This window comes from Hypanus sabinus, chromosome 14, assembly GCF_030144855.1.
Source record: "Hypanus sabinus isolate sHypSab1 chromosome 14, sHypSab1.hap1, whole genome shotgun sequence".
NCBI classification, from domain to species: domain Eukaryota; kingdom Metazoa; phylum Chordata; class Chondrichthyes; order Myliobatiformes; family Dasyatidae; genus Hypanus; species Hypanus sabinus.
In genome coordinates, this window is record NC_082719.1 from 34,394,162 (window position 1) to 34,414,520 (window position 20,359).

The window sequence follows — 20,359 nt, forward strand, 5'->3', positions numbered from 1 at the left end:
CCCAATTTTTCAAGACCTCCCCAGAATCCAAAGAATTTTGGTAAATTATCAGAAACACTTCTACTATAACTTCCACCATTTCTTTTCTTACCTTGGGGTGCACTTAATCGGGACCAGGAGATGCAAATTAGTTACAGCAGAAACTCAGGAAGAAAATAACTTTCCAAATTAGGGGCAATTTTGACAGAGCAGCAATTGCATCCAAAATAGAATTTCTGCATCCTGCCCATGACGTCAATTGAATCTAAGCAAGGAAAGACCAGCAGATCAGGACTGAACTGCATAGGTCACTTAACCAGTAAATAACAGAGCCGACAGTTTGGGGGCTGTAAGGAAGCTGAGAAACTGCATGGAACAGATTCAAAAGAGGATTGAAGTACAGAGTAGAAACTGGGTTGATTACTGTATCTAATATTCTCATTGCTGATATAGGGGGAAAGAAATTAGCAAAAAGCCAGTGAAGAAGTGAAGCAAAAGATTATGCAGCCCAATGGAATTAATTCATGAGAACAGTGAATGTTGAATTGATAATGCCTGCCCGACAATGAGCTATTACCTAGAATTAGAGTTGTGAGTTGGGTAAAACACATGGATGAACCATGTAATGGGATAGATGACGAGCCAAAGATGATCATCGTGAGAGTTAATAATATCAGAAACGAGTGTAATGGGATGTTTTAAGAATATCCAGAGCTTGGATATATAAAGCATCTTTCATAACTATAGGACTACCTGGTGAAATGTAATGCTATTTTTAATACAAGATCTTGAAGTACTGTATGTTTGAAAACAATCACTGACTGAACCGGTAAGGAGAATGTCTGAACTTAGGAGAGTAATATCAAAGAGTGATTTTAATCAACCACCTGCCTGACAGTCAGAATTAGTAAATACAGTGTATGGTTAGTTATACACCCATTTCATCATGGACACCTCAAAAGAAACTTTTCAGTGTAATGATCGTCAGGGCTTTTGAAGAAAAGGTTTGTGCAGCTTGAATGGAAATAATATGCACTAAAAGTGGTATAAATATACTACAATAATAAAATAAAGCATATTGTAATGGATCATGTTTTGCTTATCACTCTTAAATACAGATTTTAAAAATGACTTCTAACTCAAGTACACTAACACTAATAGGATGTATACTTTCTTTGTGTCTGAAAGCCTGCAAACAATTCTGAATCTCACTGATGGAAGTTCAGCTGCTCAGTAGTTACAAAAATCTTTTGCAAGTGGGAGACCTTTGACTGGCAGACAAAGTTGTTTAGCTTCCAGTGAATGTAGTCCAGTAGATTATCAGGTAAATGTAGAAACTGGTGTGTAACTGAACTATACAGTCCAGTACAATCCCAAAAGCAACTGAAACCAGGATAATCCCACAGTCACTTTTTGATCCATGTCTAGTTTTCAGATCTCAGCAATTTGCCCGTGCATTTTACACATGGGGATGAAAGAAACTCCATGATGCTCCTGTTTGAGCTCAAGGGCTTTAAAAACCTATTCCCCATGACAGATGATGGATGCAGTTGAAGTTAAATGGAAGAAATGTGCCCCTTACATGTTGTGATGTCCCCAGTGAGTATTTTTCCAATGGAGGACATCAGTCTTCTCACTTTGGTGGAGAGTTGGGACACTTAATTAACATATTTAAATGTCTCCCACATTCACTTCAGAGTTTAATTTTTATTTAAGAAGGAATGTGCAGCTTTTTCCACAGACTGTGAAACCCAGAAGTGAAATGAGGAAGGACTGGTGATTCCAGAAGTCAATCCCCCTCCGCCAATAATACTTCAGTGCTGAGGGGCGGTGGGGGAAGGGCAGTGCTTTCCAAAACATATTTATATCTTTTCATCATATAGGCATCATTCGCAAGGCCATAATTTACTTTGAACACCTAATTGTCCCTGATTGGATGGTGGTCAGCCACCTTGGTGAATAGCTGCTGCCCGTGTAGTGAAGGTTTTCACTTGACACTTTTGGGTAGGGAGTTCCAGGATTTATTCACAGTAATAATGAAAGGATGATGATACATTCCCAAACCAGCATGGTGTACAATCCAAGCAAGAACCCGAGCTGTACCCTTCCAAGGTTGACGCCTTATCTAATTCTTTGCCACAAAGCGTGCTTCACAATGAATACTATGAAACCAATGTTAACGTGCTGATAGCCTTGTAATCATGTCCAAAATTCAATGTCAGTAGTTTATCTTCCAATGTATTTTGCACGATAGTGTGTTAATGTGAGATCAAAAGCACAATATATCAACAAAGCATGCAATATGGTTAGGCTATAACAGAACGTCTCATTTGGGAAGCCTGGACAAATTCTGTAATGCCCAATCAGGAGGATTCGATATTTCCATAACTAAGTAATACCTCACACCAAAAAGAAGTTAGCAAAATAAAACTGATAAAAATTCAAATCAGATACAATGCTAATTCAGCCACATGTAAGCGTTAATTTGCTGAATTTATGAGAGCTAGCAGTTTAATCAACAGTACAAACAGAAAATTCTGTAGGTGCTGGAAAAACTGACATAAAAACTGATAATGCTGCAAAGCTGAAAAATGTCAGTATCTTTGAAATGAGGGACAGAGATTCTTAGAGTTATAATTAGCAAGATTTCTATCCTTATTGAAAGAAAATTAATTGACTTTAATCAGCAACATATTGTTTTTGGCAATGACTACCTCAAAGTCATTAACCAAAGCAAAGTTTCAATATTTAGATTATATTCATATTTAACTCTTATTTACCATTGTGACTAAATAATTTAGCTCAACTGAAAATGCACATAAAATTAATCATTGGCTGATATACATTACACAAACTATATCAGTGATATCTAGCAAAAGGTTCTTCACACAATTTTAAAAAATACATTAATTAATTCCCTATATTCATAAAAATGTATAAATGATAGAGAAGAACAAATGGATGAGGGAATACAGAATTGTAAAACATTTAAATACTAGTGGATAAATCTGCGAATATATGAACAAGGCACCAGGGAAACTTCAGAGGAAATAAAAAGTAATGAAGTAATGTTATAAGTGCTAGACTAGGTTTAGGATATTTGTTAAACTCTGATCTTTATACCTATAAAAAGAGTTACAAGGATAGCAAACTCAGAAGCTGGTATGTATCAGGAAAGATAGAATGGACTGGGACTCTTAAGGCTGAGGACATCCTGATAGTGAGATTACTATAATTATGAAGAGTTTTAATAGGATAAATTTAGTGGAGATACATCACCGGTGTGACAGTACAATACTTTCAGGTTATAAACATCAGATAGTTGCTAATAAATGTAATGTGGAATTCAGTGGAAACCTGTTTACTCAGGGAAAGGTAAGAACATGAAGCCTGATGCAATATTCAGTATTTGAGGCAATTAATAAAAACATTTATGGAGAAGCTGATTAACTACATGAGGAATAATGGAATAGATTAATGCATCAATAAAATTCAATGGAGTAAAGTTGGAAGTGGTTCATGTGGAGCATAACTACTGATTGAGATAAACCAGGATGAAGAAGTTGCTTCTGTGTGACTGCAATGAGTAGAATTACCCTCAAATGTGATGCATTCAATTAACTTCCTCTTCGTGATCAAACTGCCCGTGGTGCAATTGCTACACAGGCCTTGTCTCATTCAGTTCTGGAGACCCTGTTGCAATTTAATGTCATGATGCTTCTTCAGCCATTGCCTCACTTGTCTGAATATTTTCACTAGAAGTGTTCAAATCTGGAGGATGTTCATGTACACTTGTCGTGGAGGCCACTGCTAAAAACACAGGAAAACAATAGTTTATATAAGCTGCCATATATGGCCATTTACCTTTTAAATAACAAACTAGTAAGGATTTATTGCACATTATCATTTCAACTTCTCTTCTATGCACACTACTCTTTAACCTCTTCTTTTTACACCGTCTAGAATTCCAAATTCCCCTTCCAAGTAAAATAGAAATTTGCTTTTGCCTCTTGTTTAAATTTACTGCATTCATTACTCACAAGGTAGTCTCCCAGACACTGGTGAGACCAAATGCAAATTGAGTAAATAGAATTATTGAGAAAATCTTCAAATGAAGGTGCCCCAAGAAGGCAGCGTCTATCATTTAGGACCCTCACCATCCAGGACATGCCCTCTTCTCATGGCTACCATCAAAGGAGTCCAAGGATGTACAGTAGATGAAAATTTTACATCACTCCTACTCTCTCTGTTCTCCCATCTGAGGCCTCCACCTGATTTTGAGATTGCTCTCTGTATAGTCTAACCCTAGGAAGCCTGGTGACTCTGATGGAATTTTCTTCTAAGTATAATTCTCTTCTGAGGTGTAATCCTAGAACTGTACACAGCACAACAGAAGTATTTTAACCACGATTTTGGAAAGCAATTGCAATGCAATTCCCCTTACTAGATCCTAATTCTGTAGATATAAAAGCTAAAACGTTATTAGTCCTTTTGATTTTGTTGTCCAGTTTCGGATTAGTTTTTGTCATATGCAACAGGGTGCAATGAAATTCTTGTTCATGTGAGACTCACAGAGTAAACAGTGTACACAGCAATAATAAACACAATAAATACAGCAACAAACACCAAACAACAGTAAGGTGCAAAGAAACAACACCCTGCTCATTTAATTACAATAATGAATAAAGTGATGGGTGAAAAGCAACAGAAATAGAGTAAAAAAAAATTTAAACTATTTAAATAAAGGTTAGATTTCCAATTTTTAATTCAAAATAGGTGACCAGACACTTTACCTGTCTCAGGTTTTCCACATTTAATCTTTTTTTCTGTAAATGTCAACCCTTCCCTATATTGCTCAGAAGATTTAAATTAACTTTGTTTCTCATACAGTAAAACGTGTCATTTGTTTCAAATCAAATCAGCGAGGATTGTGCTGGGCAGCCCACAAGTGTCACCATGCTTCCAGCACCAACATAGCATGCCCACAACTCACTAACCTTAACCTGTACATCTTTGGAACGTGGGGGGGGGGGGGGGGAACCTGGAGGAAACCAACCCAGTCATGGAAGAAATGTACAAACTTTACAGACCGTTCAAACCGTGACCTTATAGCTGGCACTGTAAAGCGATGCACGAACCGCTACACCACCGCCATACTTAAATGTAAAACATATTGGATTATGTATGCCATGTAATACAGTAAATGAGATCTACCAGAAGTGATTACATGTCTATTATTACAACCCTTTTACCTCCTAACTAAGTTGGTAATGTGCCTTCAATTCCACAAGCTGTACTTTCAATCAAAAGCCAATGTAACGAAACATGATTACATAGCTTTGAAAGTCTGCACAAACGAAACCCACAGAATTTCCAGGTTACTACTTTATTTACCTGTTTAACGCACAAGATTTGCTACTCGTGTTCTATCTATGATATATCCATGTTGGCTTTCTTTAATCAGCTGAAATTAACTTCCACTTAGTGATCAAACTGCCCGCGATGCAATTGCTACACAGGCCTTGTCTTATTCAGTTCTGGAGACACCATCACAATTTACTGTCATGATGTTTCTACAGCCATTGCCTCACCTGTCTGAATATTTTCTATAGGAGAGTTCAAATCTGGAGGATGTTCATTTGCTCTTGCTGTGGAGGCCGCTGCTAAAAATACAGGAAAACAACACAGTCTGTATAAACTGTCACAGATATGACCATTTACATTTTTAATCAGTTAAAATAGGAAGCATTTATTGTATATTACACTTCTACACACACCTGTTCCTTAACTACCTATTTTCACAATGTCTAGTTTTCTAAAGTCCCCCTCCAGGCAACATAGTAATTTGCTTTTGTGTCTCATTTAAGTTTACTGTATTCATTGTGAACAAGGTAGTCTCCCAGACACTGGTGAGACCAAATAAAGATTGAGTAAATAGAATGAATAGTAATTTTGTTCTTAATTACACATTCCATAACTTCTCCACAACAGACATAAAGGCTAATAGCTGTACAATTTACTGGATTCATCCTCTTATATTTCATAATATTTGCAAGTTTCTATGTAAGGTAATAAAAATCAAGGGCATTCAGATTATGCCAAAAGCATTTGCCATTTCCCAATTGACAGTAAAATCCACCAAGGAGATACAAGACTCTGCAGATGCCAGAGATCTAGAGTAACACACACAGAATATTAGTGAAACTCAACAGGTCAGGTAGCATTTATAGAAGGAAATAAACAGTCAATGTTCTGGGCTGGAACCCATCTTCAGGACTAGAAAGAAAGAGGGCAAATGCCAGAATAAAAGGGTAGGGTAGGGGAGGGGGAATGGGGTGGTGATTGGTGACAGGTAGGAGGCAGGAGGTGGGGAGTGGATAGAAAAAGGAAACGTGGGAGGTGATAGGCAGAAGAGGCTAGAGGCTGAAGGAGGAATCTGATAGGAGAGCACAGTAGACCAGGAAATAAAGGAAAAGGGGGTAAAGGTGACAGGCCAGTTGTTGGGGTGGGAGAGAGGAAAGAGAAGAAAGGAATACAAAGGAAGCGATGGGGAAAGATGGGAGCAGTTTCCGAAGTCAGAGAAATCATTGCTGATGCCTTAAGGTTGGAGACTATCAGGACAAAATATGAGATGTTGCCTCCGATCTGCACCTAGCCTTGAAGTGGCAGTGGAGGAGGCTGTGGGCTGACATGACAGTGTGGGAATGGGAAGTGGAATTAAAGTGGCTGGGGTCAGGGGAATCCTGGCCACTGTGGTGGGCAGAGCAAAGGTGATCCCCAAAACTATGTCGGCTCGCAGCACTGGATATCACACTGATGGATTGTGAAAAACAAACAGAGGGGAGGAGGTGATGGGCTCTGATTTCAGTGCCAGTGTTGCCCCTAATACACTTTTCTTGTCTATGTAAATGTTGGAAGTTCCATTGCTAGTCTCACTTTCCATTTTCTTAAATCATTGTGTATACCAATTTCCTCCTTGACTGGGCAAACACAATATAAATATCCAACATCTGTATTTTCTTACCATATTTGCTTCTATTTTAATAATCCTTAACTACCATTTTTCTTTTGAATATTATGATTACAAACATTTTTGTGTTAATCTTTATAATTTATGTATGTTTCCCTTTCTTTTCATTTCCACATCAGTTTTTTATCCCTCTTTGCTGTTACTGTACTTGTATTTTCCTGATTCCCTATTATTTATAATTTAGTTTTACATTACCGCTCATCTTTTTCACTAAACTTGATTTATTTACTAACTAGAACTCTGAAGAGTATGCACAGATTTTGTATTGAGCTAAATTAGTTTTAAAACATCTTGTTCATCTGTAACATTTTTGACCAAATTGCTGTCATTAGTACTATTTCAACCCAAACAAAATTAGAATATATTGTTTTAAGTTCCACCCCCCAAACTAAAACCTGAATTTGACCATAATCACTATTAGATAAATAATAACTTTTTAATGGATCATTGACAATGGTTCTTTACTTACAATTCATTAATGTCCTGTTCCAGGCATTTAAACATGAGACTGATATTCTAATTTAGTATTTTTGAATTGCCTCTTTCAGATGTTAAATTAAATCAAGAACCCACCTGTCCTCTCAGAGATGAAAATCCCCTCATTGTTGTGACCTTCTCAACCAACATCAATGTAAACAATAATTTAACCACATTCCGCAATTCATAGGACATAGAATCCAACCTTTCACATAACAGTGACCTTATCTCAAAAGCACTTCACTAGTCATAAAGCTCTCTGGAACACCTTGAGCTGTGTATGTAGCATGTATAATGCAAGTTTCTTTTTCATTTTCAGTATCTTGGTTGAATTAAGTCAGAAATTTTAAAAGAGGCTTTATCAGTCCAGGCTGTGAAATCTTTCTTCTTTTAACATCAAACAAACATTTTAACTCACAGGACCGCAGGAAATCAGAAACTTACAGATATTAAGTCTTCTTTATCATTATACATTCCAAAGAATTAAGTTTCACCAGGGAATAAAATGGTGCTCCTAAATAATTACTAACTATTTTTATTGAATAAGTACAAGTATCTCTCTCACTTTTCATTCCACACTTTCAATAATACCGTCTCCTCTTACTTTGAGATTTCTCTTCGTTCAGATCAGAATTCAATTTAAGGTGTGTTCTGGGAGTAATAAGATGCCAGGCAGTTCTCACCAATGCATGTATTGCTTTGTATTTAGCAATCTGCCAACAATGCAGAATGAATGTGTTTCTTTGTTGTAGTAATTGGAGCTGGAGGGAGAGACAGCAACGTAGGGAGGGCACTTGCAGTACTATTGTTAATCAGGTAGATTAATATACTACATTAATTTAGTACTTCATTGAAATTTCAGCATTACTACCTGAAATATCTATAATGATTAGAATCCCCTGCTGGGTTAATGCATTTATCATTCATTAAAGTAAAAGCATAGGGAAAACTAATACTTAATTGTTAAAGATGGCAGAGTGCAAAGACCATACCAATGAGAAGGATTAGGCCATTCAGCCCATTGAGGCTGCTCCACCATTCCATCATAGTTGATTTATTATCCCTCTCAGCCCCATTCTCCTGCCTTCTTCCCGTAACATTTGATTCCCTGATTAATCAAGAACCTATCAACCTCCACCTTAAATATATCTACTGATTTGGCCTGCACAGCCATTTGTGGCAAAGAATTCCACAGATTCACTACCCACTTGCTGGAGAATTTTTTTCTCACCTCTATTCTAAATGGATGTCCCTCAATCCTGAGGATGTACCCTCTGTTCTGGACTCCCCACTATAAGAAACATCCTCCTCACATCCACTGTCCAGACCTTTCAACATTCAAACGATTTTCACTAAGATTCCCCACCCCACCCCAACCCACTTCTTCGGAACTCCAGCCAATACAGAGTCATCAAATGTTCTTCACGTGTTAACTCCTTCATTCCTGGGATCATTCTCACGAACCTCCTCTGAACCCTCTCCAACATCCTTTCTGATACAAGAGGCCCAAAATTGTTAACAATACTCTGTGTGGTCTGATCAATGCTTTATAAAACTTCAGCAGTACATCCATGCTTTTGTATTCTAGTCCTCTCGAAATGAATGTTAACAACACATTGGCCTCACTCACCACCAGCTCAACCTGCAAGTTAACCTTTAGGGAATCGTGCAGGAAGACTCCCAAGTCCCTCTGCACCTCTGATTTTTAAATTTTCTCCCCATTTACTAAGTAGTCCACACCTTTATTCCTTCTGCCAAAGTGCATGACCATGCACTTGCTTACACTGTATTCCATCTGTCACCTCACTGCCCATTCCCCCAGTCTGTCTAAGTTCTTCTGCAGACCCCCTGCTTCCTCAACACTACCTGTCCTTTTACCAATCTTCATTTTGTCTGCAAACTTGGTCACACAGCCGTCAATTCCTTTATCCCAATCACTGACATACAACATGAAAATAGGTGGTCCCAACACCAACCCCTGCAGCACACTACTAGTCACCGGCAGCTAACCAGAAGGGCTTTCTTTAATCCCACTCTTTAATTCCTGCCAATCTTCTATCCATTCTAATACATTTCCTGTGATACCATGGGCTCTTATCTTATTCAGCAGCTTTGTGTGGCATCTTGTTAAAGGCCTTTTGAAAATCCAAATAAACAACAACCACCCACTGTCTATCCTGACTGTTATTTCCTCAGCAGATTTGTCAGGCAAGATTTCCTCTTTAGAAATCCATGCTGTCTTTAGTCTATTTTATCATATGCCTCTAAGTACCCCAAAAACTCATCCTTAATAAAGGACTCCAACATTTTTCCAACTACTCACGTCAGGATAACTGGCCTATAATTTCCTTTCTTCTCCCTGCCTTCTTTCTTAAAGAGTGGAGCAACATTTGCAATTTTCCGGTCCTCAGGAATTATTCCAGAATCTAGTGATTCTTGAAAGGTCATTACTAATGCCTCCACAATCTCTTCAGCCACCTCTTTCAGAATTCTGGTATGTACACTATTTCGTCCAGATGACTTATTTATCTTCAGATCTTCAATTTCCCAAGCACCTTTTCCTTGGTAATAGCAATGACACTCACTTCTGCCCCCTGACACTCTTGCATTTCTAGCTTTCTGCTTGTGTCTTTCAAAGTAAGAACTGATGCAAAATACTTATTAAGAGCCTCTGCCATTTCTTTGTCCCCCATTTACTACCTCTCCAGTGTCATTTTCCAGCAGTTCAATATCCACTCTCATCTCTTTTTCACTCCTTGTGTATCCTTTGTCTCCTCTTTTATATTATTTATCTTTTCTCTTTATGGCTTTTTTAGTTGCCTAAAGTTTTTTTTTAAAAGCAGCCCAACTCTCTATCTTCCCACTAATATTTAGAGTCATAGAATCATTGAGAAGTACAGCATAAGAAAAACAGGCCATTTGGCCCATCTAGTACATGCTGAAACTATTTGAAGTGCCTACTTCCATTGACACACCAAGACCAGAGCCCTCTATATCTCTACCATCCATGTACTTATCCAAACGTTCCCTAAACGTTGTAATTGAGCTCACATGCACCATTTGTGCTGGCAGCTCATTCCACACTCTCATTCCTCTCATGTTCCCCTTAAGCTTCTCAACTTTCACTATTAACCCATGACCTCTGGTTGTTCTCCCACCCAACCTCAGTGGAAAAAGCCTGTCCATGCCCCTCATAATTTTGTATACCTCTATCAAACCTCCTTTCAATCTTCTACATTCTAAAGAATACAGTCCCAACCTAGTCAATCCTCCAGGTCTTCCACACCCGGCAACATCCTTGTGAATTTTGTCTTTTCAACCTTCTTTCCTGTAGGTAGGTGACCAAAACTGCACACAATACTCTTAATTAGGCCTCAGCAAAGTCTTATACAACTTCAACATAGCATCCCATCTCCTGTACTCAATACATTTATTTTTGAAGGCCAACGTGCTAGAAGTTTCTTTATGACCCTAATCTACAGGTGACGCTACTTTTAATGAATTACAGACCTGTGTTCCCTGACCCTTTTTGAACCACGCCCCTAACTGCCCTTCTAGTCACCGTGTAAGACGTACCCTGGCTGGTCCAACTGAAGTGCAAAATCCCACATTTGTCTGCATTAAATTCCATCTGCCATTTTTCAGCCCATTTTCCCATTGATGCAGATCCCTCTGCAAGCCCTGATAGCCTTCCTCACTGTCCACTACACCACCAATCTTGGTGTCATCGCAGATTTGCTGATCCAGTTAACCACATTTATCATCCAGATCATTGATATAAATGACAAACAGCAAAGGACCCAGCACTGATCCTTGCAGCACACTTCTAGTCACAGGCCTCCAGTCAGAGAGGCAACCCTCTATTACCATCATTTTTGTCCTATAATATGCTTTTGTTCTGTCTTTGACTCCCCTTGTCTGCCATAGTTGCCTCATTCTCCCTTTAGAATAGTTCTTCATCTTTGAGATGTATCTATCCTGACCTTCCAAATTTTCCCAGAAAGTCCTGCTATTCCTATTCTGCCATCATCCTGCTACTGTCTCCTTCCAGTCAACTTTGTCCAGCTCCTCTATCATGCCTCTGGAATTTCCTTTACTCCACTGTAGTACTGATACATCCGATTTTAGCTTCTCCTTCTCAAACTGCAGGGTGAATTCTACTTTCTGATGATTGCTGCCTCAAGTCATTCCTTTACCTTAACCATGCAAAGGAGCAATATTGCCCTCTAGTGGTTGTATTTATCAAATTACGTGTAATGGCATTGAAAGAGATTTTCTCAAGTAATGTTGAAGCTGTTGCAATTAAAACATTAGCTGTACCTACCATCCCACAAGCTCCTTTGTCCTTCCCTGCCACTCCATTGCCTCATTCTCTGTAATCTACACCAGCTTCAATAGGATCCTACCACTAAATATACATCCTCCTCTCCCCCACCCCGCTCCTCTCCACTTTTCACAGGGATCACTCTCTGTGTGACGTCCTTGCCCATTCACCTCTCCCCACTGATCTGCCTCCAGCCATTTATTCCTACAAGCATGACAAAAGCTACACTTTATCTCCGAGTCTTTTGGGGTCTTCTACTGTATTTGGTACTCCTGGTGCAGCCTTCTCTACATCAGTGAGAGCCAACATAGAGTTGCTTCGTCGGGCTCCTCTACTCATCTGCAACAGGGGAGATTTCCCAGTGGCCACCCATTTTAATTCCACTCTCCATCCCACTGGGTAGGTCTATGGCCTCACCTACTGCCACAATAAACCCACTTTCAGGTTGAAGGAGTAACATCTCATATTCCATCTGGGTAGCCTCCAACCTGATGGCATGAATCTCGAATTCTCTAACTTCTGGTATTTTTCCCCTCCCCATTCTCTCCTTTGAGGCCCCATGTGCCACCTAGGCACGAAGGGTTCAGACGACAATGACAATTCTCTCCTTTGCTATTCCCCATTCTGATCCTCTCTGGTCCTTTCTCTTCTACACACCTGCCTATCACCTCCCTCTGATGCCCCTTCTCCTTCCCTTTCTCCCACGGCCCACTCTCCTCCTATCAGATTCCTTCTTCTTCAGCCCTTTACCTTTTCCACCTATCAGCTCCCAGCTTCTCACTTCATCTGCCTCCCCCACCCACCCACCTACATCCTCACATGGCATCACCTATCCTCTGCCAGCTTTTGTACTCTTTCCCTTCACCTCCCCAACTTTTACATTCTGGCTTCTTCCCGTTTCCTTTCCTAATGGAGAGGGAGGGGTCTCAGCCTAAAACGTCGATTGCTCATTCCTGTCCATTGATGCCGCCTGACCTATTGAGTTCTTTCAGCATTTTTTGTAATATGCTAACCACAATAAAGAATCCTGAGGCATGCTTGGAATTGTTATCAAACAATAGAGTTAGTGCATTAGGTTAATAATCTTTCATGACAATTGAACTCACTGCATTGCTCTCTCTGGAGCTACAGTTTGACCTTATGAATATTTCCACTGCTTTCTACTGTAATCAAAGATGTTTGCAGGTTTTCCCGAAAGGTTACCAAGCTTATCCAAGTTTTTTTTAATGCTGAGCTTTATACTTGAAAAATATTTTAAGTTAGAATTGATTTGAGGAAAGAAAGCAAAATGTAGGTGAAAGGATAAATAACTCTACATTTGGTGTTGAAAGTAGAGAAAGTTGAAAGTGAACAACCTTGAAGTTGATAAAGATGAAAGCTTTGTATTACGTGGCATCAAATGTACAAATGATTGCCTAGAAATTGGATGGCATGCACTTACGATTTGCTAAGGCATTGTGTTTATTTAGCACCACCACCCATCCAGCTGCCACATATAATAATCAGAAAATTAGGATAACAGCCCAGAAACGTACACTAATTCAGAACATGTTGTCCCCAACAGGACCACATTCAAATACAGCTCTTGAGACTTTGCACCAGTTTGAAAATGGCTTCTCCAAGGACGCAGACACCTTAGGTGCAATGAGGAATGTGGAGGTTACAGCACGGAAGCCAAGATTCCCTTACTTTACTGATATCTGTGAGATAAATGCAATGAAGGGAATTGGTACATTCTAGGAATGACTTAGGAAGAGGCTGACCAGGGATTGGTACATTGTATTGGTAAATAGGTTTGCTATTATCACATGGATTTATTTTATTTTATTTAGAGATTCAGAGCAAAATTGCAAACGAGGCTCTGTCAACCACAGCAGAAGGGAAGCCACATTTACCAAAAAAGAGGGCATTTCAGATGTCCTGCAATGAAAAGACTCATCCTGAGAGCAGACGTTATGGAGGCAGAAGAATTGGGAGAAAGGCATGGCATCCTTACAAGAGACAGGATGGAGAAAGGTATAGTCCAAGTAGCCTTGTGTAGGATTCTGATGTTTTAATCCAAGGCTGTTTCAGATGTCAGGAGAGGCACAAAACTTGTTGCCTCATGATTGTTTTATTAAGTGTTGATACAAAAAAAGGAAAATTGAAATAACAGTGATAGAGGTTTACCAAGTGAAGGGAGAGACAAAAGTAAGATGGCACTGCCTTATGGTGCAGCATACACAAAATTTTGTGTGTGTTGCTTGGATTTCCAGCATCTGCAGATTTTCTCTTATTCATGATAGCCTTGTTTTATACTACAGAGATAAGGAAAATTCCATTCAAATATGTAGATAAGAGTTAACGAGTGAGATAGCACTTACTCAAATATATGAGTACAATACTCCTTACCTATATCACACATGTTCTCCCCCCCACCACCCCCAACTGCTAAGAGAAGAAGAAATGCTGTATAATTTTGAAGAAACATCTGATGCATGATAACCATTAATACTTCCCCCAAGGCATCAGCAAAGTCAATGCTTACTCTTTCTAAGGCTGCAGCAACACTTTTAATCTCTTGTGTACTCCTTACAACACCAAAAAAAATGGGAATAAAATTGATGCATAATGTTCCCCTGAAATGCCTCATTTACTTCTAGACTCGAGAAGTGACAGTAAGGTGTGTTCATGTCTCATGGCAGGGAAAACATTGCCTAAATCAAAGTTCAGGAGCTGTGAGGCAATGTTACGGCTATATAAGACCTTGGTCAGACCCCAGTTCTGGTCACCTCACTACAGGAAGGATGTGGATACTATAGAAAGGGTGCAGAGGAGATTGACAAGGATGTTGGCTGGATTGGAGAGCATGCCTTATGAGAATAGATTGAGTGAACTCGGCCTTTTCTCCTTGGAGCGACGGAGGATGAGAGGTGACCTGATAGAGGTGTATAAGATGATGAGGGGCATTGATCATGTAGATTGCCAGAGACTTTTTCCCAGGGCTGAAATGTCTAAAATGAGGGGGCATAGTTTTAAGGTGCTTAGAAATAGGTACTGAAGGGATGTCAGGGGTAAGTTTTTCACACAGAGAGAGGTGGGTGTGTGGATGCACCGACAGCAATGGTGGTGGAAACAGATACAACAGGGTCTTTTAAGAATCTCTTAGATAGGTGCATGGAGCTTAGAAAAACAGAGGGCTATGCACTAGGGAAATTCTAGACAGTCTCTAGAGTAGGTTTCATGGTCAGCACAACATTGTGGGGCAAAAGGCCTGTAATATGCTGTAAATTTCTATGTTCTATGTTGTAAATAACAATATTCTAACCAATTACGTTGGAAGCCGATGGGTTTATAGTAAATATCAGTGGATAGTCTACACACAAACTTATCACAATTGGTTACCTGTGGAATTCCAGTAGTGCTTCATAGCAAAACAAATCAATGTTGAAAGGCACATCGAGATTGCAGTGAACAACTGAAAACAAAATCATGTATGATTTACTAGATAATCTCTTAAAGCTTCAATAAATATAATTGTTCGAGAGGCCACTAAATTTTGTGGACAGTCTAGGACAAAAGACAGATATTTAATTTTTATGTGAGAACAGTGCAACTTGCTTTACTTTGAAATATAGTTATCTAATATTTGGTTTGATTAAGCCTCAATCACATTGACCAGTCTTGGACTTCATCTCTTGGAAGCTAAGCAATAGCTGGGCACATCATTATACAGAACACACACGGAAAGTTTGAATTACAGGCATCAGTGAAATGTTGTTAATATGAAAGTGCTATATGCACGATAATTTACATGGCAAGCATGTTTTGTTTGCTAACAGATGATGCTTTGATGTGAGTAATTCAGCGGCCCTCCTTATCCGCGGGTTCCGCATGCGCGGATTCAACCAACTGCAGATTGGGAAAACCCAGAAGTTGAGCATTGTTCGCCCCGTATCTCATTCATTCGCTACTTGTGTTGTGAGCAAGAGGAAGGAGTTTAAGGCTAGTAAGGGATAGCTGGTAAGCTATGTAAAGCACTACAGCCTCAAGAACTTAACGATCACAGGAGAATCGGGATCGGCTGATGCTGAGGCGGCATCAGCATTCCCTGAAGATCTACGATGGTTGCGTCTTTACTGAACATGTATAGACTTTTGTTCTTGTCATTATTCCCTAAACAATACAGTGTAACAACTATTTACATAGCATTTACATTGTATTAGGTATTATAAGTAATCTAGAGATGATTTAAAGTGTACAGGAGGATGTGCGTAGGTTATATGCAAATATCAAGCCATTTTCTTAAGGACTTGACTTTTTTGGTATCCGCGCGGGGTCCCGGAACCAATCCCTCGCGGATAAAGAGGGCCGACTGTATTGTTGCAGAGCTCAACAGATACAAATAACCATAAAGCATCTAAATAATTTCATGAAGATGATACAAATCAAAATTAAAACTCATTCTCAATACACGATTAGGAGAATATTTCATATGTTCAATCATATGTGTATTAAAAATGTAGTATCAGTGTATAGAGGGCAATCAAACAAAGAGGTTTGTTAAAATACCTACCAGAGGTGCAGAGTAGTTACTCATCCATATTGATTTCAGGCGAACGCGAAGCAAAGCTATCGAGCACGGGATGAAGGCCTCTTCAATATTAACACTTATACACCTAGTAAAATAGAGAAAAATAATGAAATCAGTTCCATTTTGGAATTGAATTACTGAGTTGATGTTCTGTAAATACTCTCAACTTTCCTGCTCAGATTATACAAAGTTTTCAGTCACTAGTCCCATAATCATTTGCTACTTGATTAATTTGTATTGTAGTCAGAGACATAGCTGGCTTTTACCCATTTATCAGAATGGTACATGCATATAAGGCTAATATACATAATTTTTTATTCATCAAAGGCACCTAATATTTTTTCTTTAATTAGAAACAGAAAATCCTATATCCAAACAAGATTTGTTGTTCTGTATAGTGCCGTCCCCCACATTATCTTCATTCCTGCTACAGTTATGGTCAATTTCTGTCTTTTTAGACCCTTTTGATATGACTTTTGTTTATAATCTTGTTGCATTCTTTTCAGCAATGTGAAAACTTCTCTTTTAGGCTGTTAACCCAATTCATTTCACTGTCACCTCCCCCCCCCCAACACCTTTTTGTACAGTAGCCAGCATGTCCGCATCTCTGACATCGTGGTGTTCAGTTTTTCATTGTCAATTACATTAAAGCATTTTCTTGTTTTCCAATATCAATACGAAAGGATCTGCAGTTGGCACCCATCAGTTCTTAAGAGTGGACAGCTTTACCTATTCAAGTTTCCTATTTTCATCATAAATTTTGGACTCGTGATACTCTCTTCTATTCCAACAACTTTCTTTCACCTGGACGACAACACATGCCACCATTTGGTCATGCAAAGGTACTGAGTGACTAAGACATAAAGGTGAATCTTAAATTGTTTTTCTTTTGCATAATTAAACTTAGTATTGCAGTACTCAGCAAATTGACTGGTAAATAGGATATCGGCAGATTTGACTGCTACCTTCCAGCAGCTTGAAAGCCTGGATGATCAGACTCAGGAACAACGCCTTCCCCACTGCTGTCAGATCTCCGACCAGTCATTCTTTTAACATCCCCTTCCCAATGTCACTGCCATACTCTCAAACCATTCATTCTATTGTCACATTAGTATTTCTTTTTGCTTTACCTCGGTTTGCACTCTTATGCACCATTCCAGAGCTCTCTGTTTGTCACTCTGCTTATTATTACAATGTCTATTGTCTTCTATGTGGGCTTCACACAAGGAAGAAATTTCATCCCATCCTGGTGTACGTTATTGGCAATAAACTAATCGGAGTCTGGTTTCCCTTAGTATTCTGCTGTTACCTCTCATATAGCTCCTGCTGAAGTGTGATATCATTGGATTGTTTCCTCGTGTTCAGGTTTAGCAGATCTAAAACGCTCTCTGGTATGTGAAGGCCCTCCTCTGCCAGTGAGCCCAAGTTATAAAATGCCTATAGGGAGGCAAATGAGCAATGTTATCGGTGAAAGTAAGCGATATACACTGTTACCCTCAATCCCCTCAGGGTCATACTCCCTCTACTACTTTTCAAAAAGACATCCACTCAGCTTGTACACTGAGGCGCCAGAGGCGTGATGTGAAGCCCGACTGTTTGCACAGCTCACTCTTGTGCTGGGAACCTTCTGGAAGCCCTTGTCCTCCACTGCTGTTCGTTCAGCAAAAATTGACTCCTGCTGGGTGTGGAGAACCTGACTGTGAGGGCTGTTGTGGGGCTGGCACAGTGAGTGCCAATATTACTGGGCAAAGCAGCACCTCCTGCATGCCTTGACGGATCTCACCTGTCTCCGTCATCACCTTCTCTCGGATGGGGTGAAGCTGCTTTCTCTTCACAGAGGTAGGCTATGACTCAATTCCTCTTAGTCTGCCTGTACAGCTCCACCCTGTGGTGACCAGCTCATCGATGGCCACTGGATAAAGCTGCAAGTGCACCAACACACCAGCAGAGGGCAGCAGTTCACGCTAGGCTCCCCGTAACACATAAAATGCTAATACAGTATCTTTTAATGGTGATTCCATTCACAACCTGGTTTGCAATGATACATACAGAGGACTAAGCAAGAAACCGGTATATTAGGTAAAATGACATTTACCTAATGACATTCAAAAACAGTTTTTGGACTTACTTGAGAGTAATTCCATAAAGCAGCAGAGGCATACATGTTAATTGATTGCTCAATATCCTTTTTATGGCTATCATAGCCATAATAGTAGAAATCGCCCATTTTCACAAGAACTGGAATTCACACATAATTAAGAAATGAGTTAGTGCATTGCTGCAAGCTGGAACTGCTATTTTAGGTCAAACATCTCCACAATATACATACCAAAAGGCTGTGTGGTATGCTGGAAAGCTGATAAATTATAATACCTCCAGGCAAAATCAGCACATCTCTTTATGAGCTAGTGACAAGAAGAAATATGAGGCCGGATTATTAAACTACCTAATGAAATCAAGGATGAGACACTAATGTTAAAGAGAAGCAACCTCTCATCAGGAACTCACTGCTTTCTCTTCACAGAGGTAGGCTATGTTTGTCTGAGATGACTCAATTCCTGTTTCCGCCGTGATGAGGAAATACAGCAGGGCTTCTTTCCTGGGGAACACAAAAAGTGCTTTAATTTAAAGTACTTGAATTAAGATGCCAAATACAGAAATTCATGATATATTTAATGTGGACATTACACCACCAGAATTTCTACCAACAGAATCACAGAGATAGCACTATCATCCAAATAGAATTATATAACATAATTTTTGGAAAATATTGACACAACTTTTTCTGGTTCTAAATCCAGCAAAAGCACTGATGCTGGTATTAAAAAGTGTGAGTGTAAAAGCATAAATCATGAAAATGGTCTTCCCATTCCAAAACAATTCAAACATTATACCATTGGTAACCCACCCCATCCTCCAGGGCGGATCTGGCTTACTGGCTTGCCCCTGGCTGCAGATATAATGAACTGCTGGCTACGTTGTCTGCTGGTCTCTGCTATCTGCTCCTGCATCTCATGATATGGAAGCCGTTGAAGTGACGAGCGATCTCCCTCCCTACACCACTGGGCTCAGTGCAAAGACTGGCCCCTTAGTTAGACATTAGCAGTAGACAAGTCCCATTCATTTGAACATATTCACTGACTAAATGTATGTGCAAGTTTGTATATTTTAATGCATTTTACTTTATTTTGTGCTTTAAGTTAATTTCTAGCAGTTTCTTTAGTAAATATGCTACAAACTTAATTTTTCAATGGCTTTTATTTTTAACGTAAATTATTTTAAACATCTCTGATCATCAAAGACTCTTAAATACAATTAAGACTTCTAATTTCTAGTTCTCAATTTCTGTGTTGTACCAGCAAACTGTAAATGGGAGATACAATAGTTTTAGTCTTAAACTTTACTAAGGCCCTGTCCACCTGTGATTTACATATAAAGCAACCCCCCCTCCCCATTCCATAGCTATCTGTAAGCGTGGTTTCACCATCACTTCCTACAACCTTTACCACTTAGACAGACACCATCAGATGCAAGGTCCCAATGAAGTTTTCTTGGATGTAGCTCCTTCATTGTTGAAATCCTGAAACTCACTATTCAACAGCATCGTGCCATACCATAAGACCAAAAGACCATAAGACATAGAAGCAGAATTAGGCTATTTGACCCATTGAGTCTGCTCTGCCATTCAATCATGGCTGATCTTCTTTTTCTATCTCCTGGTTCCCAGCCTTCTCTCCATAAGCGTTGATGCCATGTCCAATCAAGAACCTATCAAGCTTTGCCTCAAATACACCCAATGACCTGGTCTCCACAGCTGCATGTGGCAACAAATTCCACAAATTCACCACTATTTGGCTAAGGGAATTTCTCTGCATCTCTATTTTGAAAGGGCACCCCTCCAGCCTCCACCCCTCCAGCCTCCACCCCTCCAGCCCTCTTGTCCTAGATTCTCCACCATGGGAGAACCCTTCCACAT

The 20,359-nt window shown here is 39.5% G+C and overlaps 1 protein-coding gene across 4 annotated transcripts in view; it reads right to left on the bottom strand.

Annotated features, from left to right (window-relative positions):
* Positions 1 to 2,529: 2,529 nt before the first annotated feature.
* Positions 2,530 to 20,359, bottom strand: part of LOC132404668 (protein sel-1 homolog 3-like) — an 86,725-nt gene continuing 68,895 nt past the window's right edge. Inside the window, exons 18-25 of one of the 4 annotated variants that reach the window (XM_059988996.1) lie at positions 18,892 to 18,982; positions 18,713 to 18,788; positions 18,512 to 18,621; positions 17,693 to 17,820; positions 16,366 to 16,468; positions 15,195 to 15,267; positions 5,571 to 5,639; positions 2,530 to 3,786 (exon numbers count right to left, since the gene is read on the bottom strand). In XM_059988996.1, coding sequence (XP_059844979.1) covers positions 3,689 to 3,786; positions 5,571 to 5,639; positions 15,195 to 15,267; positions 16,366 to 16,468; positions 17,693 to 17,820; positions 18,512 to 18,621; positions 18,713 to 18,788; positions 18,892 to 18,982 — 748 coding nt within the window. In that variant the 3' untranslated portion in view covers positions 2,530 to 3,688. Of the gene's footprint in view, positions 3,790 to 5,570; positions 5,643 to 15,194; positions 15,268 to 16,365; positions 16,469 to 17,692; positions 17,821 to 18,511; positions 18,622 to 18,712; positions 18,789 to 18,891; positions 18,983 to 20,359 lie in introns of all 4 variants that reach the window. The other 3 variants (XM_059988995.1, XM_059988994.1, XM_059988993.1) reach the window with 3 other exon arrangements.